This window comes from Tachyglossus aculeatus, chromosome 5, assembly GCF_015852505.1.
Source record: "Tachyglossus aculeatus isolate mTacAcu1 chromosome 5, mTacAcu1.pri, whole genome shotgun sequence".
In the NCBI taxonomy this organism is placed as follows: domain Eukaryota; kingdom Metazoa; phylum Chordata; class Mammalia; order Monotremata; family Tachyglossidae; genus Tachyglossus; species Tachyglossus aculeatus.
Genome location: NC_052070.1, coordinates 29784893 through 29811811, shown reverse-complemented (window position 1 = coordinate 29811811; position 26919 = coordinate 29784893). Strand labels below are relative to the sequence as shown.

At 45.9% G+C, this 26919-nt stretch overlaps 1 protein-coding gene across 1 annotated transcript; it reads left to right on the top strand.

The window, feature by feature from the left end:
- CD226 (CD226 molecule) lies at positions 1–26919 on the top strand. The gene is made up of 6 exons (XM_038746130.1): positions 1–46; positions 3246–3584; positions 8374–8733; positions 18201–18300; positions 22808–22871; positions 26806–26919. Exons 1-6 carry the CDS (start codon positions 1–3, stop codon positions 26917–26919), a joined length of 1023 nt encoding a protein of 340 aa, XP_038602058.1.

The window sequence follows — 26919 nt, the reverse complement described above, 5'->3', positions numbered from 1 at the left end:
ATGGAGTCCTTCGCTCTTCTTATTGCTATTCTTCAGCTACACCAAAGTAAGAAATCCTTTCCCACCTTTATAATAATAATAATAATAATAATAATAATAATAATAATGATATTTGTTAAGCGCTTACTATGTGCAAAGCACTGTTCTAAGCACTGGGGAGGTTACAAGGTGATCAGGTTGTCCCACGGGGGGCTCACAGTTTTAATCCCCATTTCACAGATGAGGTAACTGAGGCACAGAGGAGTTAAGTGACTTGCCCAAAGTCACACAGCTGACAGTTGGCGGAGCTGGGATTTGAACCCATGACCTCTGACTCCAAAGCCTGAGGATCCACTGATCCACTCTGCTTCTGACTGTCTCCCCTTTTCGCATAGAAGGTAGACTCAGAATTCATGAATTGTTCAGATGATGATGATCCCGAGTAGCCCAAGAAACAGAAAGTTGTAAATGTCGGTGACCTAAATAGAGATTTCACTGGGTTTTCATCTGTGAAGTCGGCCTTTCTGTTGGCAATCGATCACTGGTATTCATTGAGTACTTGATGTGTGCAAAGGACTGTACTAAGTGCTTGGGAGAATACAAGAAAGTTGGTAGCCATGATCCCTGTCCACAAGTATCTTACAATCTAGTAGAGTTTTTTTATGATTTTGCACGATGTTCGAGTGTGCCATATAATACTACTACTACTACTACTACTACTACTACTACTACTACTACTACTAATAGTATTTGTTAAATGCTTACTATGTGTCAGGCACTGCATTAAGTGCCGGGGTAGATACAAGCTAATCAGGATGAACACAGTCCATGTCCCACATGGGGATCACAGTCTTAATCTACATTTTACAGATGAGGTAACTGAGGCACAGAGAAGTGAAGTGAGCTGCCCAAGGTCACAAAGCAGACAAGTGGTGGAGCCAGAATTAGAACCCATGACCTTCTGACTCCCAGGCCCATGTTCTATCCACTGTGATAATTGTGGTATTTGGTAAATGCTTACTATGTGCCAAGCACTGTGTTAGGTGCTGGGGTAGATAAAAGATAATCAGGTCCCACATGGGGCTCGCGGTCTATGTAGGACGGAGCACAAATATTGAATCCCCATTTTGTAGATGAGGGAACTGAGGCACAGAGAAGTTAAGTGACTTTTACATAAGTGGAGGAGCCAGGATTAGAACTCAGGTCCTCTGACTCTCAGGCCCATGCTCTTTCCGCTAGGCCATGCTGCTTTTTGACTGCTTGTGGTCTAAACTGGTAACCTCATCATATCAGGCAGACCAACAGTCTTCCCTCCTTCAAAACCCTTCCTAGTGCAACCCACCACACGCACATCGCTCCTCTAAGCGATCATATTTATTGAGAGCTTACTGTGTGTAGAGCACTGTACTAAGCACTTGGGAGAGTATAATATAACAGAGTTGGTAGACATGTTACCTACCCACAATGAGCTTACAGTCTAGAGTCCTCTAATGCCAATCTACTCACTGAACCTCATTCTCATCTACCTTGCCGCTGACCCCTAGCTCATGTCCTCCCTCTGGCCTAGAACTCTTTCTCCCTCCATATATCAATCAATCAATCAATCAATCTTATTTATTGAGTGCTTACTGTGTGCAGAGCACTGTACTAAGCGCTTGGGAAGTACAAGTTGGCAACATACCAACAGTGGGCTCACAGTCTAGAAGGGGGAGACAGAGAACAAAATAAAACATATTAACAAAATAAAATAAATAGAATAGATATGTACAAGTAAAATAAATAAATAGAGTAACAAATACATACAAACATATGTACATATATACAGGTGCTGTGGGGAAGGGAAGGAGGTAAGGTGAGGGGGATGGACGGGGGAAGGGGGGAGAGGAAGGAGGGGGCTCAGTCTGGGAAGGCCTCCTGGAGGAGGTGAGCTCTCAGTAGGGCCTTGAAGGGAGGAAGAGAGCTAGCTTGGCGGATATATGATAGACCACCACTCTCCCCACCTTCAAAGCATGATTAAAATCACATCTCTACCAAGAGTCCTTCCCTAACTATGCATTCATTTCCCCTTCTCCCTCTCACTTTGGTGTCATGCTTATCCCTACGGATCTGTATCCTTTAAGCACTAGATATCCAACTTCACAGCATTTACGTAAATATGTATAATTTATTTTAATGTCTGTCTCCCCCTCTAGACTGTAAGTTCCATGGGGGCAGGGAACATGTCTGCCAGCTCTATTGTATTGTACAACAAATACCATCGATTGATTGATTAATCACATCTCCTCAAAGAGGCCTTCTTTGAATAAAGCCTCATTTCTCTCATAGAAACCGCATGGCTTAGTGGATACAGCACAAGCCTAGGAGTCAGAAAGTGAAGGGTTCTAATCCCGCCTCCGCCACTTCTCTGCTGTGTGACCTTGGGCAAGTCACTTCACTTCTCTGGGACTCAGTTATCTCATCTGTATAATGGGGAGTGAGACTATGAGCTCCACATGACAGGGACTGTGTCCAACTTGAATTGCTTGTATCCACTCCAGTGCTTAATACAGTGCCTGGCACTTAATAAGTGCTTACCAAATACCATCATCATCATTATTATTATTATTTTTCCCCTACTAGCTCTCCCTTCTGTGTCACCTATACACTTAAATATGTATCCCTTGAGCACATTTTTAAGGTATTTATTAAGCGCTTACTATGTGTCAAACACTGTTCTAAGCATTTGATCTTCACCCCCTCCCCATAGCACTTATGTACACATCCTTATACTTTCCCTGTCCATAATCTATTTTAATGTCTGTCTCCACCTCTTGACTGTAAGCTCCTTGTGAACAGAGATTGTACCTGCCCACTCCATTGAATTGTACTCTATGGTACTTTGTTTAGAACAGTGTTCTGCACACAGGAAGCCCTCAATACAGACCAGTCTAATCCCCCGTATCCTCAGCTCCCCACCCTTTCCGTGTCACCTCAACTAGCTCCCTTTGCTCTTCTTCCCCTTTCCTCTGACCCACAGCACTTACGTATATATGTATATATCTAAAATTCTATTTAATTTATATTGATGCCTGTTTACTTGTTTTCATGTCTGTCTCCCCCTTCCCTAGACTGTAAGCCCAATGTGTGCAGGGATTGTCTTTATTGCTGAATTTTATTTTCCAAGCGCTTAGTGCAGTGCTCTGCACACAGTAAGTACTCAATAAATATGATTGAATGAATGATGAATACATACCATTGATTAATTGATTGATTCTTGTGCCTTTCAGCCATTGCCAAAGAGATTTTGGTGACATCGGTGGTTAAACTTGCCCAGGGCATGATCTTGGAATGTGTGTACCCGGGCAATGGGTCTTTAACCCAGATGGAATGGTTCAAGTTTGCTGACACTCAAAAGGAGATCATCGCCATTTTCCACCCAGTCTATGGCATGCATATCACGGAGGCCTACCAGGGCAGGGTACATTTCTTGAACTCCTCTAAATCATCAAAGGATATGTCCATTTCCTTCAAGAAGGTCTCTGGAGCTGACATCGGCATTCATTACTGCTCGATTCAGACTTTCCCAGGTGGATTCTGGGGAAAAGCGATACAGGTTGTCAAGACAGGTCAGAGAAAACTTGATTTCCTTTTCTATCAGTCACTGAGGCTGACAAACAAGTTTAAAGGGGACTGGGGGTACTGCTTCCTTGTTATTTCTACAGTCAGTACTTGGGACAACTGAACCTGCTTGAACAACCCCCTGCTCATCTCCTTGTTTTTTGGTAGGATGGAAGGTAGGGATGTCCCAAAGTCATATAGTGACAATAAATGATGATAATAACAATAATAATGATATTTGTTAAATGGTTACTATGTAATAATAATAATAATGGCATTTTTTAAGTGCTTATTATGTGCGAAGCACTGTTCTAAGCGCTGGGGAGGTTACAAGGTGATCAGATTGTCCCACGTGGGGCTCACAGTCTTAATCCCCATTTTACAGATGAGGCAACTGAGGCCCAGAGAAGTTAAGTGACTTGCCCAAAATCACACAGCTGATAAGTGGTGGAGCTGGGATTAGAACACACAACCTCTGACTCCCAAACACGCGCTCTTGCCACTAAGCCACGCTGCTTCTGTACAAAGTACTGGGACTAATCCTTGGGTAGATACAATATTATTGTGGTCTTTACTACTGTGGTATTTGTTAAGAGCTTATTAAGTGTCAAGCCAAGTACCAATCACTGGGACAGATACAAGACAATCAGTTCAGAAGCACACAGTAGAGGAGAGAAGAGGTATTGAACCCCCATTTGACAGATGAGAAAATGGAGGCCCAGAGAAATTAAATGACTTTCCCAGGGTCACAAAGCAGGCAAATGGTGGCGTTAAGATTAGAACTCAGGTCCTCTGACCCCCAGGCCCCTCCCCTTCGACAGCTGCTCCCTGCAATATAATCAGATTGGACTAAATGCCTGCCCTACATGGGGCTCACAAGCTAAATAGGAGGGAGAACATGTATTGAATCTTCATTGTGCAGATCAGGAAAATAAGAATGATAATAACTATGGTGTTTGTTATGTGCTTACTATGTGTCAAATACAAAACAATCAGGTCCTACGTAGAGTTCATTGGTGGGAATTAGTGAGATTGGGATTGGAGGGGAAGAAGTGGAGGAGAGGAAGAAGAGAGTATCTTCTCTAAATTATCTCATAACCCGTCAATCAAACACTGGTGACAGCTTCTATTGTGGTTTATCAGCCATGGGGTGGTTGAACTCCCCGGGGATTTATTTCTAGCCAAGTCACAGGTTTAATTTAGGACTGGGAATAATTGATTTCTAGTGGGACACAGTTGCATAGACAGCTACCTTACTCTGCCAATAATGATTTTTGTAGCCACATCCCTTCCTAACTGGCTGATTCCCACTGGGATTAACTGCACTTGATTGGAGCCCGTGGGATTTGCCTGCCAAATCTCCAGCACTGGAGCACCTGGAACACCAGATCCAGAAACTTTAGAGTGCTGTGGCTTTTTTTTTTTAAAGTCCAGCCAATAAATATGATAAATGCAGTAATACATCTGGGGACCATTACTGAGAGTGAGGGGGAACATGGAGAGCGGGATATGATGTCTTTAAAATATTTAAACTGATTTTAGTGGAAATGAAATTGCAGAGGGTGGAAGAGATGGAGGCTGGGACGGGGAAATGGATTTTATCTCGAACAAGCGGCTCTGGGCATTGGAGGTTCTGTTTGTCCCAGGATGAATTCCAAGTGGCTCCAGCCCAACATGGCTCTGCGAACTCTATGATAAATCTCGAGAGTTGTGTTCTGTCCTATTGGTCTCCCAGAATGACTGAGAATTTACTGGGTGAGAGAAATGTGGATAAATGCTCTGGAAGAAAAAGTCCTGTTGATTTATATTCCTTCCCTCTCCATCTAGCACCCACAGCTTTAATTTGGCAGTGAGAGAACAAATCCTGAGCTCTGTGATGCAGCCAATTTAAAGTGAGTTATGGGCCATCCCAGAGCCCCAAGAAATGAGCCTGTGATCCCTTTCCTAAAATGAGATGAATGACCCGTGGATCGCAGTGTCGCAGTGGCCACAAGATAAGAAAGGCAATGGTTGCCCTTGTGTGAGCAAATCTCTAGTCATGCAGGGTGAGGTCAGGGAACGTCTCATGATCAGTCTACCCAATCCAGTGCCAGGCAGGTGTGCCTTTAGGACCAGACAGCAATCGGTCAGTCAGTCAATCGTATTTGTTGAGCGCTTACTGTGCCGAGCTCTTGGGATGGTACAATATAACAGACATGTTCCCTGCCCACAATGAGCTTACAGTCGAGTGCACCCTTAATTCTAGCTGCTAGTGTTCTGCACTGCCCTTCCAAATTCATTCATTCATTCATTGAATCATATTTATTGAGTGCTTACTGTGTGCAGAACACTGTACTAAGTGCTTGGGAAGTACAAGTCGGCAACATATAGAGATGCTCCCTACCCAATAACGGGCTCACAGTCTAGAAGACGGGCTCACAGTCTGACGTGTTTCCTGAAATGAACATAGAGAAGGAATGTGGTGTGGTGGATAGAGCACGGATAGAGCAGAGACTGTTTCCAACCTGATTTGTTTGTATCCACTGCAGCGATTAGTACAGTGCCTGGCACACAATAAGTGCTTAACAAATACTACAATTATTATAAGAAGTAGCATGGCGAGTGGGCCCTGGGAATCATGGGTCATGGGTTGTAATACCGGCTCTGCCACTTGTCTGCTGTGTGACCTTGGGCAAGTCACTTCACTTCTTTGTACCTCAGTTTCCTCATCTGTAAAGTGGGGATTTAGACCGTGAACCCCACATGGGACAGGGACTGTGTCCAACCTGATTTGCTTGTGTCCTCCACCCCGGAACTTAGTAGAGTGCCTGGCGCATAGTAAGCACTTAATAAACACCACTGGAATAGAACCCGGGGAAGGCTTTCTTTTAGAGCCATGGGGCTATGAGACTATGTGGGACAGCAACTGTATACAACCCAATTTGGTTGTATCCACTGCAGTGCTTAGTACAGTGCCTGGCACATAGTTGGCACTGAGCAAATACCATAATTATTATTATTAGACTGTAAGCTCATTGTGGGCAGGAAATGTGTTTGTTTATTGTTGTATTGTACACTCTTAATACAGTGCTCTGCAAACAGAAAGCCCTCGATATATACAATTGAATGAATGAATGAACTGAACCTTAAGGGACACCCACAGTTAGGGAGTGGGAGGCAGAGGAGGAGTCCATAACTGAGAATGAACATCCAGAGAGATAGAAAGAGAACCAGGAGAGGACAGTGTCAGTGAAGTCAAGGTTGGATAACGTTTCCAGGAGAAAGGGGTGGTTGACAGTGTTGAAGGCATCTGAGAGGATGAGGAGGATTAGGATGGAGTAGAGGCCATTGGATTTGGCAAAAAGGAGATCACTGGAGACCTCTGAGAGGGCGGTTTCTGTGGAGTGAAGGGGATGGAAGTCAGACTGGAGGGGATCAAGGAGAGAACTGGAGGAGAGGAACTTGAGACAGCAGGTGTAGACAGCTCACTCAAGGAGTTTGGAGAGGAATAGTAGGAGAGAGATTGGGGAAATACTGGAGGGAGCTGTGGGGTCAAGGGAGGGTTTTTTTTTTTTAGGATAGGGGAGACATGGACATGTTTGAAAGCTGTGGGGAAGAAGCCATAGGAGAGCAAACAGTTGAAGATAGCAGTTATAAAGGGAAGAATGGAGGGGGCAAGCAGTTTGATAAGGTAAGAAGGGATGGAGTGGATGTGCAGGTGGAGGGTGTAAATTTTGAGAGAAGGCAGTTCTCTTGAGATACTGCTGGGAAGGGTAGGTTGAAGAAAGCACAGGAGTGGGGAGGGACTGGTGAGGAGTAGGGGAGATTTTAGGGAGATCGTACCCGAGAGTTTCAATTTTCTCAATAAAGTAGGTGGCCAGATTATTAGGGGAAAGGATGGGGGAGGCGGGGGGAGAGGGATTTGAGGAGTAAATAAATATCTGGAACAACTGGCGCGGTCAATGGGCATGTGTGTCAATAAGGATGGAGAAATAATTTTGCTGGGCAGAGGAGAGGGCAGAGTAAAAGCATGAGGTCCAGAGGATTTAAGTGATTTGCCCAACATCACAAAGCAGAGAAGTTGCAGAATGGGGATTAGAATGTAGGTCTTCTTCTGATGATGATGATGATGTTGTTTGTTAAGTGCTTACTATGTGCCAAGCACTGGTCTAAGTGCTGGGGTAGAGACAAGGTAACAAGGTTGTCTCACGTGGGGCTCACAGTCTTAATCCCCATTTTACAGATGAGGTAACTGAGGCACAGAGAAGTCAAGTAACTCGCCCAAAGTCACACAGCTGACAAGTGGTGGATCAGGGATTAGGACTCAGGACCTCTGATTCCCAAGCCCCTGCTCTTTCCACTAAACCACACTGCTTGTATCCACTGCAGTGCTTAGTACAGTGCTTGGCACATAGTAAGCAATTAACGAATTCCAGTATTATTATTATTATTATTGTTATTATTATTATTATTATTGTAGTAAGAGTTTAACAAACACCATTATTATTATCACTAATAGAATGCACTCTGGTTGTGATGCATATTCTTAATAAGGCATTTTTGGATGGAATGTGATTAAGGAATTAGGGAGCATTCTTCCAACGTTGTGAGTGTGTTCAGGGCCAGTGCACCATGCTATTACAGAAACATTTTGTGATCTGGAACAAGACTCTGAATGGGCAAATCCTAGGAGCATGAGTTTTCTCCACCACATATCTTGAGAACACAACCCTCATGTGCTAGGAGAACTGGGTGTGTTTAACTCTCCTCTCTCCTGCCATGGCTAGTCTGTGAGAAACATTTCCTTGTCTCTTGCAGATGACTTTGCGGTCCCTCGGTCACCAGGTAGCCTCATGTGGTCAGAACCTGGGCAGACAGCCAACCTGACCTGCAAGGGGCCGGCGGTGAGGGCAGGGGGCCGGCCTGTCCTCTACGTGACGTGGGAGCGGATCCGGCCTCACCAGGTGGACACCCTCCTTCACTGCGAGCTGGCACTTGGGATGAGCTATGGCTCCCCAGACCATGGGCACATCCAGGGACCCTGCAGCCAGAGGATGAGCAGCAGCTTCCTGGTCCTCCACAACGTCACGGCCTCAGACTCAGGCCTGTACCGATGCACCTTCAGATCCAGCACGGGCCTGAACATGACCTGCGAGACAAGGCTGGTCGTATCTGCTGGTGAGTGGTCCAAGCCCAGTGCGATGCCTCGGGGTGAGAAATGGGGGCTGCGGCCAGTTCTGCTCCAACTCCTTCCAAACAATCGATCCATCAACCAACTGATCATATTCGTGGAGCACTTACTCTGTGCAGAGCACTCAACTAAGTGCTTGATGGAATACACTATACGCAATTGGCGCCCTCAAATAATTTGCAGTCTAGCTGGGGAGTCAGACATTAGAGGAAGAAATGGAATATGCGGATAATGGTAATAATAATAATAATAACAATAGTAATAATGGTATTTGTTAAGCACTTACTATATGCCAAACATTGTTCTACGTGCTGGGGGAGATACAAGGTTGTCAGGTTGCCCCATGTGGGGCTCACAAGTCTTAATCCCCATTTTACAGATGAGGTAACTGAGGCACAAAGAAGTCAAGTAACTCACCCAAAGTCACACAGCTGACAAGTGATGGATCAGGGATTATAACCCATGACCTCTGACTCCCAAGCCCATGCTCTTTCCAGTAAGCCACGCTGCTTCTCTATAATACCAGATAGGACAGGATAGTAGCAGAGAGGATAATAGTCAGTCAATTGTATTTACTGAGTGCTTACTGTGTGAAGAGCACTGTACTAAGTGCTTGGGAGAGAACAATACACACAGGTGGCATTGGGGTGAGATTGGGGTGAATATATGAATGTTTAGGGTGTACAGCCCCAAGTGCATGGGTGTCACAGAGGGAGGGAGAATAGGGAGAATGAACTGCTTACATGTTTAACAGCAGAACTAGGTTTTTTTCTCGGATAACCCAGTATAAATTATGCAGATAAATGTAGGGAATGAGGAATCAAATGCGTAGGTGATGTGGAAGTGAGAGATTAGTCAGGGAAAGCTTCCTGGAGGGCGTGTGATTCTAGGAAGGTTTTGAGAAGGGGATAGCTGTAGTCTAGGGATATGAAAAGAGAGAATGTTCCAGGCAGGAGGGAGGGTTTGAGCAAGAGGTCAAGGCTGAGAGAAGACAGTGAGGCAAGGAGAGGAGACTGGCTTTAGAGGAGCAAAGCATGCGGACTTGGTTGTTGTGGGAGAGGGATGAGGGTAAATAGGGAGAGGAGAGCTGATTGACTGCTTTAAAGCAAGTGGTGAGCAGTTTCTGCTTGATGCCCAGAGAAATGAGCCACCACTAGAGGAATTTGAGGAGAGGGAAGACATGAATCATACCCATTTGCTTCTTCATATTAATATTCCACAAATGGTTGAATTGCGAGAGGGAAGAAGACAGCTTGCTAATCAATCCATCAATCAGTGGTATTTATTGAGCATTTACTATGTGCAGAGCACTTTACTGAGTGCTTGGGAGAGTACAGTACACAGAATTAATGCCAAGTTCCCTGCCCATAATGAGCTTCCTGTCTAGAGAGAGAGAGAGATAGTTATTAATATATATAATTCATAATATATAATTTAAAGAAAGATATGTAGATAAGTGTTTGGAGGCTGGGGGTGGGGCAAATATCAAATGTCACAAGGACACAGATCCAAATGCTAGATTGTGAGCTCCTTGTGGGTAGGGAATGTGCCTATACTCAATTGTATTTTACTCTCGCAAACTTATTGTAAGGTGCTCTGCACAAAGTAAGGGCTCAATAAATACTGTTGATTGATTGATTGATTGATTGCTAGTGCTTTGAACCCTCTGTGCCTTTTGGGGGAGCAGGTAGCACATCACAGAACATCTCCCATATTGCTGCCACTACAAATAGAGAGGGAGCACCACCACTAAGTCTCTGAGAGCACAGAAAACACTCAGGTGGGTTACACCCTGAGCCAGACTGTCACCTTGGGACAGGATTTCTAATGTGGAGTCCTGACTGCACAAACACAGACATTGTTTGTGGCAGCAGACTACAGATCTGAAAGTATCATCCATTCATCTTTCCACTGATGTGCCATTTGTCTTTCTATTGATATGCCATCCATCTCTCTAGGCATCATCTATTATCACTCTGTGTTATCTATTTATGGTAACTCCAACAGATCTGCCTTTTTCCCTGTTACAGTATCTCTTAAGTGCCTTTGGAAGTGCTTAACAAATAACATAATTCTCATTTCACGACACTGCCGATGGGTGATGATCATAAGAGGAAGGTGCTGTTTTGTTTCTGTGTAGAAAGATGCTCGAATCCCAAGAAATCGTTGCTAAGTGTGCTTTGGCTTTGGTTGACTTCCTCTTTGTTACCCTTGCCACCTCTGTGAAGCAGCATGGCCTGGTGGATAGAATATGGGTCTGGGAGTCTTAAAGTCATGGGTTCTAATCCCGGCTTTGCCACTTGTTTGCTGTGTGACCTTGGACAAGTCCCTTCATTTCTCTGGCCCTCAGTTGCCACATCTGTAAAATGGGAATTGAGACTGCAAGCCCCATGTGGGACAGGGACTGTGTCCAATCTGATTTGCTTGTATCCATCCCAGTGCTTAGTACAGTGCCTGGCACATAGTAAGCAGTTAGCAAACACCATAATCGTTGTTGTTGTTATTGCTGTGGTTGCTGAGTCTCCATTGTTTCTTCCCAGCTCTTGACAAGAAGAAAATGTTGACCTGAGCACTCCAGGCAAATAGTCAAGTATACCGCCATGCTCAAGTCTGGTTGGGCTTTGAAAGGCTCCATACAAAACTAGACTAGACAATATAACAGGGTTTATAACCTTGTGGGCAGGGTGCTTGTCTACAAACCCTGTTATATTGTACTTGCCCAAGTACTTAGTGCAGCATTCTGCACATAAGTGCTCAATTAATATGATTGATTGATTGAGTCTAGCTGAATGAGCTGACTAAAGGCATGAAAGAGCCCAGCCCAAAGAAACATGCAGGATTTGGTAGCCACCACAGATCACACTCACTGGGGCAGCCATCTATCGGCTGGGAGCGCATCCAAAATCTCTCAACTCAAACCTGGATCTCTCATATCCTTGGGCAGTGATGGCACTGGAAAAATGTATTTGTTGGGATGTATAAGGGGCAAACTGTATTTTGGAGTTGGGGAGCAAGAGGGGTAGATCATGCCCTCCTCTTTAGATTCTGCAAGACTAGGAAGCAAGCATTCAGTTCCTCATGAACCTGCCCTTAGATGAAGTTGAAATGGGTGTTACGAAGGATTATTTAGACTGAATTAAATCACAAGAAAAAAAACAGCTTTCAAACAGCCTAGTTAATCTGTGTCCAACATTCCCTGGACAGTTAGTCAGGCAGACCAAAACTGAAGTAATATTGATCTATATTTAACCCAATTTCCCCAGAACAAGTGCAGCTAGGGCCATAGTTGGAAAGTCAGTCAGGGAATCAGAGTAACTGAATGAGCTCACTAAAGGCACAAAAGAGCTCAGCCCAAAGAGACATACAGGATTTGGTGGCCATCCTCAGATAAATCACTCTCTGGGGCAGCCATCTATTGGTTTGGGAGTGAAGTTAGTCTTGCAACTCAAACCTGGATCTCTCGTCTCCTTGGGCAGTGGAGGGACTGGAAAAAAATATTTGTTAGGGTGTTGTTGGATCGATTAATTGAAGGTTTCCAGTGGGGAATTCACTGGCTGATAGTTTTTTGATGAGTCTGGCAATGAAGGAAATTACTAATGATCTTCCAGTAAGTCCAGGGGGCAAGTGACTGGCCAGTGGTCTTCCAATGAGTCAAGTGAGGATTGCCCAGTTGATAGTCTTCAAATGGGATCCAGTATTCTTCCAAGATGCTCAACGGGGAAAGGATTGAGCTGTGGTCTTTTATTGAGCCTAGTGGAGAAGGGATGGGAGGCGGGACGCATGCTCCCTTCTTTCCCTCACCATCACCTTTTCCACCAGTAATGTTCCATGGGTCAAAACTAAATGGATCACTTCTCCTACACTGATTTGACTGGATAGCCTAGTGCTTTGGGCACAGACTCGTACCAATGCCCATAACCAGGCTCCCACCACTTCAATAGCAGCCCATGTTTGACAGTGCCCAAACATACGAACATCGATGTCTCTGACTCAATGACCTCCTCAGGGATGAAGCTGTCTGGGGCTGACCATTGCTCACAGCCACAATCAGAAGCAAATGGTTGTTGTTGGAACTACGTCCAGAAAGGATTTATTTCTACTTCAGGATCATTCGTTTTGATCAAAATGATGCTCCCAAGCAAAAACTGAAACGGAAAGGGAACCATTTGTGTTTTTGTTAGAAGCAAACCAGTTCACTCCTGTGACTTAACTCATGGGGTGCTGGGCCAGAGAGACTTCAGGCTTTAGGGCTGAGAGCCAGATGTGAGAGGCAGAGCTGTTGCGTTGTCAGGGAGATTTGCAGAGATCTCAGAAGGGTTTATACTTGACATTGAATTGATTACACATAATCTCCAGTGGGCTGGTTAGCCGAACACAAGTCTAGTTAAAAGAACAGCTGCAGTGGCAGTGATGTCATCCTGGGATCTGTTTTCTGGTTCTAGCCCTGAGACTTCTGCTCAGAAATCACCAAAGAAAGACTCCAGTGTCAGACTATTCCTAACCTCCCAGGTCTGAGTTGCATTCTAAGAAGTAAAGTCCAGGAAGCTCACTGATACCACCCATTATCATAATGCCCTTCTACAGCCCCACAGCACTTATGTACATATCTGAAATTGATTTACTTATATTAACGTCTGTCTCCCACTCTAGACTGCAAGCTTGTTATGGGCAGGGAACATGTCTGTTATATTGTTCTATTGCCCTCTCCCAGGGGCTTAGTACAGTGTTCTAGAGAGTAAATGCTCAATAAATACTACTGACTGATTACAGCATCTCACCTCAGACCAGATGCCAAATTTCCTTGGATAATTGCCTCTACCACAAAACTGCTCCCTTCCAACCTCCGCAAAAATATATATATATTTTGGCAACACATAATTGTAAGCAGTGATAATTGCTGATGCTGGGGAGGAGGAGGATGACCCAAAGTGGGAGAGTGGAAACAATCCAGCATGGGGTGGGGAGTTAATTCATTGCACTAATTGTACTTTCCAAGTGCTTAGTACAGTGCTCTGCACACAGTAAGTGCTCATTAAATACAATTGAATGAATGAGTTAAGACTGTCACTGGCCAGGGGAGGGAGAACAGAAGGATGGTAACATAAGGACACAGTGGTAGGGGGATGTTGACTAATTGAGTCTCTATTGTATCCAGCACTTGGAAAAGTGAAATAGGAGTAATAGATGCAGTCTCAAGTGTCCTCTTACCTTCCTTTTCCTTCTCCCCTCCTTTTTTCCTTCCCCTCTTTTTCTTTTCCAGTCCTTATTGCTAGACTTGATACTTGCATGACCCATTGCTGTTTGTAATGATGTGGATATAATGCAAAAATAGGGACCAATCTGAGAGTAAAAATGGTAGGTGAGTGAGCTGGTTCTCAAGCTGGACTTTGAAATGGCACAGTCAAGGGCATTTACAGTCAACCAGAAACAATTCTGGACCTCGAAGCCATGGGCAACACAGAATGGATTTCATCCCCTTTCTTGTCCGAAAGGGCTCTCTGGTGGCAGGGGTGGGAATGTATGCCTTGACAAGGCTGGAATGAGACACTCATTCTGAAAACAGAATCTGTCTTTCTCGCTTGAAGTTTGAAAATCTAACTCCCCTACATTTCTTAAATGCATACATTTATCATCACTCGGTTTTTGTGGTTCAGTACTAGCTGCTATCAAAGGCCAGAGGTAGAATGGGGTAGTATGAATGGTTTTTCTGAGAACATTTTTACGGGTTGAGCATATTTCCAAAGAACAAAGACACATTTTCATTTTAACCTTCAGCTTTTTATTTCCCCTATCACTCAGCTGAGAGAGCTGCTCAGCTTGGGGTGACTTGGCGGGAGAGAATCTCAGCTAGCTAGAGAGCTTCAGGGCTCAAGGAAGCCTGGGGTGGCCATAGCTGAGCGTGTAGAATAACCAGAGGGAACCTGTGGATTTATCCTATGTTTCTGGGGAGCTCGCTTTCCTGGGTACTGATAATCAGGTTGGACACAGTCCTAACCTTACATGGGACTTGGGCAGACAATATGTCTGTTATACTGTCATACTGTACTCTCCCAAGACGAAGCATGGCGTAATGGGTAGGGCATGGGCCTGGGAGTAAGGTTCTAATCCCAGCTCTGCCACTTATCCTGCTGTGTGACCTTGGGCAAGACACTTCATTTATCTGTGCCTCACTTATCACAGCTATAAAATGGGGTTTAAGACTGTAAGCCATATATGGGGCAGGGACTGTGTCCAACTCGATCTGCTTGTATCCACTCCAGTGCTTAGTACAGTGCCTGGAACATAGTTAAGTGCTTAACAAATACTATAATTATTATTATTTAATAAAGTGCTCTGCATACAGTAAGTGCTCAATACATTCATTCATTCCTTCATTTACTTGTATTTATTAAGTGCTTACTGTACGTAGAGCACTATACTTAGCTCTTGGGAAAGTGCAATACCACAATAAAGAGTGACGATCCCTGACCCTAATAAGCTCACAGTCTGATGGTCTAAGTAGGAGGGAATAGGATTTAATTCCCATTTCACAGATGAGGATACTGAGGCACCAAAAAGTTAAGCAATTTACCCAAAGTCACAGCAAAGTGGTGAAACTGGGATTCGAACTCAGGTCTCAGGCTCATAATAATAATAATGGCATTTATTAAGCACTTACTATGTGCAAAGCACTGTTCTAAGCGCTGGGAAGGTTACAAGGTGATCAGGTTGTCCCACGTGGGGCTCACAGTCTTCACCCCCATTTTACAGATGAGGTAACTGAGGCCCAGGGAAGGGAAGTGACTTGCCCAAAGTCACACAGCTGACAATTGGTGGAGCCGGCATTCGAACCCATGACCTCTGACTCCAAAGCCCGGGCTCTTTCCAGTGAGCCACGCTGCTTCTCTTCACACTCCTTCATACTCTTCATACTCTTCCCACTAGGTTACGCTGCTTTCCATACAGGATGGACGGTCTGTCTGCTCTCAATAAGTGCAAGTCAGTTGTCAATTTCAAACTGCTGTCCCACTCCCAGGGGGCTGGCCCCAGCAAAATTATTTCATGCATTATTTTTAGAAGAGTCTAGCCCACTCTCCAGGATTCTAAATTGCTCAATGCATGTTTTATGTCTACAGTAAATCATAGACGGTAATGGCAACGGCAGCTGCTAGGGGCTGTGGCAGAGTTTCCATCTCCGAACCGGCTCTGGTTTGCACTCTGTAAATATCGGCAGTGTAAATACCTGCCTGGAGCAGCCTCTACCAGTGAATGAGTCATTTCTTCATTGTCTGTCGATTTTAAATGGCTGCAGCAGTATTTATGTTGGGTGCGAACCAGGTAAATAGAGGAGGGATGGTTCTGGCCCCTTGGGCCTTCAATCCATCAAATGAAGACCCGAGAAACAAGGTGGAAACCATGACATCAACCCCAAGTGGTCTCAGCCTGGGCCAAAGCTGCTTTCCCTGCAGGGAGTGTGGGCACAGGGCTGCAGGCTGGCCTGAATGTGGGCAGCGAGAGGACTATGGGAAAGGGGAACCCAGTAATAATAATAATAATGATGGCATTTATTAAGTCCTTACTATGTGCAAAGCACTGTTCTAAGTGCTGGGGAGGTTACAAAGTGATCAGGTTGTCCCTCGGGGGGCTCACAGTCTTAATCCCCATTTTACAAATGAGGTCACTGAGGCACAGAGAAGTGAAGTGACTTGCCCAAAGTCACACAGCTGACAATTAATGGAGCTGGGGTTTGAACCCATGATCTTTGACTCCAAAGCCCATGCTCTTTCCACTGAACCACGCTGCTTCTCATGACTTCACTCATTCATTCATTCAATCGTATTTATTGAGCACTTACTGTGTGCAGAGCACTGTACTAAGTGCTTGGGAGAGTACAATATAACAATAAACAGACACATTCCCTGCCTACAACAAGCATAGTCTCTTCCACAGCAGCACGGTTCAGTGGAAAGAGCACGGGCTTGGGAGTCAGAGGTCATGGGTTCTAATCCCCGCTCCACCAACTGTCAGATGTGTGACTTTGGGCAAGCCACTTCACTTTTCTGGGCCTCAGTTACGTCATCTGTAAAATGGGGATTAAGACTGTAAGCCCCACGTGGGATGACCTAATCACCTTGTATCCTCCCCAATCAATCAATCAATCAATCAATCGTATTTATTGAGCGCTTACTGATGATGATGATGATGGCATTTGTTAAGCACTTACTATGTGCAAAGCACTGTTCTAAGCGCCGGGGGAGGTTACAAGGTGATCAAGTTGTCCCACAGGGGCCTCACAGTTTTAATCCCCATTTCACAGATGAGGTAACAGAGGCACAGAGAAGTGAAGTGACTTGCCCAAAGTCACACAGCTGACAGTTGGCAGAGCTGGGATTTGAACCCATGATCTCTGACTCCAAAGCCCATGCTCTTTCCACTGAGCCACGCTGCTTCTCCAATATGCTGCTTCTCCGATATTTACTGTGTGCAGAGCACTGTACTAAGCGCTTGGAAGTACAAGTTGGCAACATATAGAGACAGTCCCTACCCAACAGTGGGCTCACAGTCTAGAAGGGGGAGACAGAGAACAAAACCAAACATATTAACAAAATAAAATAAATAGAATAGATATGTACAAGTAAAATAAATAGAGTAATAAATATGTACAAACATATATACAGGTATATACATATATACAGGTGCTTATACAGGTCCCCAGTGCTTAGAACAGTGCTTTGCACATAGTAAGCGCTTAACAAATGCCATTATTATTATTATTATTCCAAAGGCTCCTCAGTTTCTTTATGGTGGTGTGTTGGGTAGAGCTGGGAGGAGCTGGCAGTGCTACAGGAGCAGTTCAGCCTAATGGAGAGAGCACGGGTCTGAGAGTCAGAGGGACCTGGGTTCTAATCCCTGCTCTGCCCTTTGTCTTCTGTGTGACCTTGGACAAGTCACTAACTTCTCTGGGCCTCCGTTCCCACATCTGTAAAATGGGGATGAAGACTGTGAGCCCCATGCAGGACAAGAACCTTATCCAACCTGATTGCCTTGTATCTACCCCAGAGCTTAGAACAGGGCCTAGCATGTAGTAAGCACTTAGCAAATATTATTAAAAACTCCCCAAAACACTGTTCTCTTGTTGTCTGATAGGCACAGCTCATCAGCAGAGGGCAGGAAGGAGATGCACACCATCCCTTTGGAAATTGTGCCCGCAGAATGTGACCTAGTGGAAAGAGCACAGATTTAAGAGTCAGAGGACATGGGTTCTAATCCTGCCTCTCCTTCTTGTCTGCTGTGAGCCCCTACATCTGTGAGCCCCACATGGGACTACCTGATTACATTGTATCTACCCCAGCACTTAGAACAGTGCCTGACACATAGTCAGCACTTAATAAATACCAATGACACCACCAACAATGTGGAGTTTTCTCCTCTTATATTTCAGTCAGGCTAACCCACTCTCCCCTCTCTCTCCTAGCAGAACTGGGTCACAGCCATGTTTACTTCATTGCTGGAGGTGTAGCCTCTCTCTCATTACTGATGATCCTGCTTGCAGCTCTGACCGTTTATTGCAACTGGTAAGTATGGCCCCAATCTCCAGCCTTCCCTGCAAGGAGTCAATCTGATGTCAAGATGGCAAGATCCAGAATTGCGACAAAACAATCCCCCTCTACAACAACTCTCTCCTCATGAAACTCCACCCAACAGTTTTTCCAGTAGACCCCTGTAAATTGAATCATGGCTTAGTGGATAGAGCATGGGCTTGGGAGTTAGGAGGTCATGGGTTCCAATCCCTGCTGTGCCACCTCTCTGCTGTGTGATGCTGGGCAAGTCATTTCACTTCTCTGGGCCTCAGTGACCACATGTGGAAAATGGGGATTGAGACTGTGAGCCCCAGGTGGGACAGAAATTGTGTCCAACCCGATTGGCTCGTTTCTACTCCAGTATTTAGTACAGTGCCTGTCACATAGTAAAGCACTTAACAAATACCATAATTATTCCAGTGCTGAGAACAGTGCTTCAGAGCTTAGAAAAGTGCTTGGCACATAGTAAGTGTTTAACAAATGCCATTATTATTATTATTATTATTATTATCTGTTGAAGCCCCCTCTGCATCCTGAACACCCATATAAGGAAAGATCTCTAAGGGAAGTCCTTTGGGCTTGGGATAAAGGGTCTCACTTTGCTGTCACCGTGCGGTGCCCTTGCCAATCAGTTGATCAGTCAGTCAGTCAGTGAATTGTATTTATTGAGCACTTACTTTGAGCAGAGCACTGTAGTAAGCACTTGAGAGAACACAATATAACAATATAACAGACACATTTCCTGCCATCATCTTTCCTTTGCTTCCCACGTGTAGCCTGAAATGGGCAAAGGTGGTTCATCAGAATGGAGAGGGCCAAGGGGTGCCAGCCTTCCCTAAGTCCTGTTCTCCCTGGTGCCAGAGGGTCGGGAGGGTGAGGAACCCCAAAGATCAGAGGATTGGGGAATGGATTTGCTAGGGGAAGTGGGCTCCTCTCTTGAGTGTCTCCGGGGAGGTGGGGGCTAAAAGTCCTGGGAGCACTGGGACATTAAGCTCCTCCCTCTCCCTCACACACTGTCTGACACTGCAGAGAGAGGAGCGGGCCCTGGAACATGGCCACTGAGTCCTTGTTCTGGCCCTGAGTTCCAGACCATGGTGTGGGGTGTGGGGGGAGAAAGGGAAGAGGAAGGGGGGTTAAGGCTGGGGTCTACCTGCAGCAGCATGGATTAGTGGCCAGAGCATGGGCTTGAGGGTGAGAGGATGTGGGTTCTAAACCTGCCTCTGCCACTTATCTGCCATGTGACCTTGAACAAGTCACTTAACTTCTCTGTGCTTCAGTTACCTCATCTGAAAAAATGGGATTAAGACGTGAGCCCCACGTGGGACAACCTGATTACCTCGTATCTGCCCCAGCACTTAGAACAGTGCTTGGCACATAGTAAGCACATAACAAATACCATTATTATTATCCAGCGCTTAGAACAGTGCTCCAGCACTTAGGAAAGTGTTCCAGTGCTTAGAACAGTGCTTGGCACATAGTTAATGCTTAACAAACACCATCATTATTATTATTATCAGGCTGGAGAGTTGTAGAAAGGCTGTAGAGGGAGAGGGCCTTTATGTTCCTGAAACTGGTTTCCACTTGTAGAGACAGATGGAGTGTAAGCTCCTTGTGGGCAGGGAGCATGCTTACCAACTCTACTGTACTGTCTCTCCCAAGCTCTTAGAACAGTGTTCTGTTCACAATAAGCACTCAGTTAGCACCAATCATCGATTGATTGATGCATAGATGCTCATAGGCCAACCAATCAGCTCCATATCTTTCTCCTTTCTCTCTCTCTCATTCATTCATTCATTCATTCATTCATTCATTCATTCATTCATTCAATCATATTTATTGAGCGCTTACTGTGTGCAGAGCACTGTACTAAGCACTTGGGAAGTCTAAATCAGCAACATATAGAGACGATCCCTACCCAACAGTGGGCTTACAGTCTAGAAGGGGGAGACACATTCATTCATTCAATCGTATTTATTGAGCGCTTACTGTGTACACAGCACTGTACTAAGTGCTTGGGAAGAACAAGTTGGCAACATATAGAGATGGTCACTACCCAACAGCGGGCTCAACAAAACAAAACAAGTAAACAGGTGTCAGTATCATCAGAATAAATAGAATTATAGCTATCTACTCATCATTAATAAAATAGAGTAATAAATATGTACAAATATACATAAGTGCTGTGGGGAGGGGAAGGGGGTACATGGGGGGGATGGGGAGGACAGGAGGAGGAGGAGAGGAAAAAGGGGGGGATCAGTCTGAGAAGGCCTCCTGGAGGAGGTGAGCTTTCCGTAGGGCTTTGAAGGGAGAAATAGAGCCAGTTTGGCAGATGTGTGGAGGGAGGGCATTCCAGGCCAGAGGAAGGACGTGGGACAGGGGTCGACTGCAGGACAGGTGAGAACGAAGCACAGTGAGGAGGTTAGCGGCAGAGGAGCAGAGGGTGCGGGCTGGGCTGTAGAAGGAGAGAAGGGAGGTGAGGTAGGAGGAGGCGAGGTGATGGAGAGCTTTGAAGCTGAGCATGAAGAGTTTTTGCTTGATTCGAAAGTTGTTAAGCAACCACTGGAGATTTTTGAGGAGGGGAGTGACATGCCCAGAGCATTTCTGTACAAAGATAATCCGGGCAGCAGAGTGAAGTACAAACTGAAGCGGGGAGAGACAGGGGGATGGGAGATCAGAAAGGAGGCTGATGCAGTAATTCAGTTGGGGTAGGATGAGAGATTGAACCAGCTTTCTCCTCCCTCTGCCTACTCAACTGTCCTAAGTAAAAGAAAGAAAGAATCAATCAATTAATCAAATCAGTGGTATTTATTGAGAGTGTGTACAGTACTTAAGTGTTTGGGAGAGGACAATACAGGAGTGTTGGAAGACATAATAATAATGATGGCATTTGTTAAGCAGTTACTATGTGCGAAGCACTGCTCTAAGCGCTGGGGGGATACAAGGTGATCAGGTTGTCCCACGTGGGGATCACAGTCTTAATCCCCATTTTATAGAAGAGGTAACTGATGCTCAGAGATGTTAAGTGACTTGCCCAAGGTCACACAGCAATGTGGTGGAGCTGGGATTAGAACCCATGACCTCCGACTCCGAAGCCCGTGCTCTTTCCACTGAGCCACGCTGCTTCTCTAAGGCATGATCCCTGTCCTTTAAGATCTTGTCTTCTCTGCTCTGGTCAGGCCCAGGCACAGGCTTGGGGGAAACACCAGAAAAGAAACACCACCAGATCAGCTTTACACTGAGATTTAGCCCTTAATCCCCTCCTGGAAGGTGTGGCATGTTCCATGTCACTGGTATGCTGGTGTCCAACTACTCCCAGACTAAGACAAGACAACTGGAGGTCTGTAAGAAATTGAATCAGCTTTGCCTTTCCTTAATAATAATAATACAATAAAATTTTATTATTATTATTATCGTACTTGTTAAAAGCTTACTGTGTGCCAGAGTACTGTACTAAACCCTGGTGTAGATTCAAGATTATCAGGTTGGAAACAGTCCCTGTCCCACATGGGGCTCCCAGTCTGAGTAGGATGGAGAACAGGTATCAGAATCCGTTACTAAGACCTGGCACGCTCTCCAGTCAATCCTGGTACATTCCCCAACTGTGTCCATCTCAGAAATGTCTGTCAGTCTTCTTGACTCTTTTCCCCTCTCTCCTGTCCTTGCCTTCTGGGGCAGCAAGTTGTGTAGACTCTGCGGTGCACATGGACACCTGCCCCTGTCCAGTTTTGAGAGCTCACCATTCCCAGGAAAAGGGCAGGTGTCTGGTGGGAGATGGTGTGGAGCTGATAATAGTTGTGGTATTTGTTAAACTCTTACTATGTTCCAGGCACTGTACTAAGCGCTGGGGTGGATGCAAACAAATCAGATAATTGCCCGCAACCAGCAGCAAGCCTAGTGGGGTTGGACAGAACAGCCAAACCCTGACTCTGAGGATGGATTGTCCCAAATGGTGTAACTGGTCCTGTCCAGCCCAGAAATGGGTTCACGGAGGAGGGAGCAGCATGGTCTAATGGCTAGACCATGGGTCTGGAAGTTAGAAGGACCTGAGTTCTAATTCCAGCTTTGCCACTTGTCGGCTATGTGATTTTGGGAAAGTCACTTCACTTCTCTGTGCCTCAATTACCTCATGTAAAATGGAAACTAAAAATGTGAGCCCCATGTGAGACATGGACTGTGCCCAACCTGATCATCTTGTACATACCCCAGCACTTAGTACAGAGTCTGGCACATAGTAAGCACTTAAATATCATGAAAAGGGAGGGGAGGGGTATGAATATAAGAATGAGTTAATAGGTGTGGGTGGGGAACAGTGAGGGTAAAGCTTCCTGGAGGAGGTGACCCCCTGGGATTTAAAGAATAGATAGACCATTCCAGTTCTTTGCAGTCATTTGTAATATAGTTCACCGTGATCGGTTATGTTTCTGACATGGGCTACTGCCACATTAGACTTCCAGTATTCAACTTGAGTGTGTCCCTAACTCTCAATTGATTGTGTTCCCAGGAAGAGGAAGAGGAAGAGGAAGAGGAAAGCACTGTTCAAGGATCTGCAGGAATTCCAGACCCGGGTAAGGAGGCCATTTTGAGGTTAATATTTTAGGCAGAGATTTCGGGGTGTTTGCCCTGTCACTGGCTGTCTCTCATAAAACAGTAGTTTCTGGGGTTAATAGCTATGTTTTAATCCCCACTAAAAGTTCACAAATCCTCGATTGCTGTGCCTTAGGGGCCCCAGCATTGTCTGTGTCCCTGAATCCAGGCTGAGCGACTCATTCTGGGAATAAAATGAGATCTGGGGATTGACGGTGGGATTGGGAGCGTGGTCAGAGGCTGTTAATGCCGGCTGTGAACCAGACCCTCCCTTGTCAACCAACACTGGCTGGAAGCTCAGCCCTGGGCATTGGAAGCAGGGAGTCAACAGAGCAAAAACGTGTGAAGTTAATGTTACAGCCCTAAATTCCAGCTGAAAGAGCCCACTTTAGAATCACTGTAGGAATGTCTAAGTACCCCATTCAACCCCCATTGTGTCCTAAATCCCTCCAGTTCTCCCACTTTTCCAACACAGGTTTTAGGGGTATCCAACTCAGTGCCTCCCAAATCCCTGCATCACTAATGCTGTAATCACTCTATGCTGAAGCCCAGGCATCTCCCCAAAGGTGTATGGTGAGGGACCCTAGGGATCCTGCAGGGAAACACATCCATCAGGCTTCCGAGGGTCTCTGCACTTCTTAGCTTCGGGCCCCAGAAGGCACTGAGCCCTGACTCCTGGGATACTAGATTTAGGGGTTCCCAGTCAGGAGAATAGGAGAGAGGTTTTAGCCACAAAACGGGGATTAAGGAAAGGCTGGAGTTAGGCCTGAATTTCCCACAGCTGCTAGGAATCAAAGTTCCAGATGTTTGCTCAAGCCTCATTCCACACTGCCGTGGGCAACTGAGTTTCCAATGGCCCTTGGTCTTGGGGCTCCAGTGGCTGTAGCTCCCTTTAAGTGCCTGCTCTCTGGGCTTGATGTTTGACACCCAGACCTGAACTCTGGAACTTGCTGAGTGGATATGGCTCCTCTCGTCCCACTGGGTTCCCCTTTCCCCACCAGACTCCTCTCAACACTGCTGGGCTCCTCTGATCCTTCCAGGCTCCTCTCAGCCCCTCCAGGCTCCTCTGACCCTACTAGGCTCTTCTCAGTTCCTCTGGGCTCCTCTTATCCCCTCTGGGCTCCTTTCACTCCCATAAGGTTCCCCCGCCCCCCACCCCAGCCCCTCTGAGAGCCTCTCAGCCCCTCCAAGCTCCTCTCACTTCCACAGGGGCTCCTGTCAGCCTCTCCAGGCTCCTCTCACTCCCACAGGTCTCCTGTCACCCACAGGCTTCCTCTCACCTCTATTGGGCTCCTCTCACTGGGGCTGGGTTCCTCTCAGCTCTGCTGGGATCTGAGTTTAGGCCATAGACTTCTCTTACACCCAGCCCATCCTCGAAGCTCAGAGTGCTCCTCCAGCTTGGGGACCCAAGTGGATCCCCAAGAGAAGCAGAGGCAGCATGGCCTAGTGGATAGAGCAAAGGCCTGAGAGTTAGAAGGACCTGGGGTCTAGTCCAGGCTTCACCACTTGTCTGCTGTGTGACCTTGTGCAAGTCACATTAACTTTTCTGTGCCTCAGTTACATCATCTATAAAATGGGATTAAGACTGTGAATCCCAAGTGGAACAGGGACTGAGTCCAACCCTATTTGCTTGTATCCACCCCAGCACTTAATACAGTGTCTGGCACATAGTAAGGGCTTAACAAACACCACCATTATCATTATTATTATTGTTAGGTGGGCACCAGGGGGACTTTTGCATCCCGTAGAGTCCAGACCCTTCCCATGACCTTTATACAGCCTTGGGGTCTTAGAAAACCATGTGATCCCCAATCAGGACCCCACCAGGCTACCAGCCTGTACTCCATGTCCTGGGAAAAAGGGCTGCCAGTCCTTGCATACCTGAATCCCTCAAAACTCCTCCCCCAACTCATCCCCATGAGCAGAGGGAAAATTTGGCCTGATTGCTCCCTCTGGGAACTTCCAGTCATTCATTCATTCATTCAAATGTATTTTTTGAGCGCTTACTGTGTGCAAAGCATTAAACTAAGCACTTGGAAGAGGACAATGTAACAGTAAACAGACACATCCCCTGCTCACAATGAGCTCACAGTCTAGAGAGGGAGACAAACATTAATATAAACAAACAAATAAATAAATTTCACCTATGTATATATCTACGTATACATAGACATATACATATGTGCTTTGGGGATAATAATAATGGTATTTGTTAAGCACTTACTATGTGCCAAGCACTGTTCTAAGCACTGGGGTAGATACAAGGTAATCACGTTGTCCCACATGAGGCTCACAGTCTTAATCCCTATTTTACAGATGAGGTAACTGAAGCACAGAGAAGTTAAGTGACTTGCCCAAGGTCACACAGCAGAGAAACGGCAGAGTCGGGATTAGAACCCACGACCTCTGCCTCCCAAGCCCGTGCTCTTTCCATTGAGCCACACTGCTTCTCAGCATGGATGGGAGGGAGGATGAATGAAGGAGCTAGAGTGTGGCACAGAAGGGAATGGGGAGAGGAGGGCTTAGTCAGAGAAGGCTTCTTGGAAGAGATGTGCCTTCAAGAAGGCTTTGAAGTGAGGGAGAGCAATTATCTGTCTGATCTGAGGAGAGAGGGAATTCCAGGACAGAGGTAGGATGTGGGTGAGAGGTCAGTGGCAAGATAGACCAGATCAAGGTACAGTGAGAAGGTTAGCATTAGCATCTTCCTCTTCCTGACCGATGCCCACTTCTCAGCCCACCATCTTTCTCTATATGTTTTTCACAAGCTGATTGTGTCCTGGAGAACCTTGGTAGGAGGCAGGCAGATTCCTAGTTTCTGCGTTTGTCTCTTCTGTCAGGATGCCCAGTGACCTTTATCAGTGGCAATGCTACGATCTAGAAAATAGTAAAAACCAGAAATGGAACCATTACACCACTGCAGGCTCAGTTCCAGAGCAGGCCCAAGACTTTCCACACCTGGTAAATTACCCCTTCCTCCTTCATTTGGGTCTAGAACTCTCCCTTGCCCCCTACTTTCTAAGATTCACCTTCCACTGAGCCCTGAGGGGCTGAAAAGGGGAAACTGACCTTGAGAAACAGCCACAGCCTCGGGAGGAATCTAAAACATTTCCTGATTTGTCCTTTGGATCCTACGTTGTCTGGGGGTTATGAACGCTAAGGCAGATCTACTACTCTGATAATGGGCAAACAGGATAAGAAACAAGATGAGCCCAGGAAACTGTAAGGAGTTTGGATTTAGGCTGCTCTACAGCATTGGGAAGTTGGCTAAATTTAATTTTTTCTTTCTCGGTAAAGAATTTTCCAGAGAGAAATCTTTGTTTGTAAGAGATTTCCAGAGACTTCCTGCTGCAGGGCCTGCTGTGAAGAAATGTTGCAGAAATTGAACAGAATACTGTCACTATCTCTCTCTCTCTCTCTCTCTCTCTCTCCCTCTCTCCCTCTCCCTCTCCCTCTCCCTCTCTCTCTCTCTCTCTCCCTCTCCCTCTCCCTCTCTCCCTCCCACCAACAGCCTGGTCCTTCTTCCCTGCTGCCCACACCTGGCCCCTTTCACTGCCTCCTCGAGCTAGAATGTTTGCTTCTGGGCTTCCAGACCTGTTTTTAGGACAGGGCAGCAGCCTCAAGCCACCATTTTGTAAATTCCCCTTTCAGTCAATCAGTTATATTTATTGGGTGCTCACTGTGTGTAGATCACTGTACAAGTGCTTAGGAGAGTCCGATTGAGTTAGTAGCCACAATCCTTGCCCTCAAGGAGCTGGGGAGACAAACCTATAATAAATTACAAGTTAGGGTGCACGTAGAGCCCTTTGGCTCAGGGAGGCCTGCATTGTTCACAATTTTACACTTGAGATCCCGAGAGCTACTGAGACATGGTGTGGGCCCAGCTTTCTAACACTCTGGTTCCTGGTTCTCTTTTAGCCTTGCAACAGTTATGGGAGACCTGACTTCCCCAACCAGCCTCAAAACCAGGCAGATGAAGACATCTACATCAATTGCCTCTCCTTCTCTAAGAATCAAAAAACAAGACGTTGA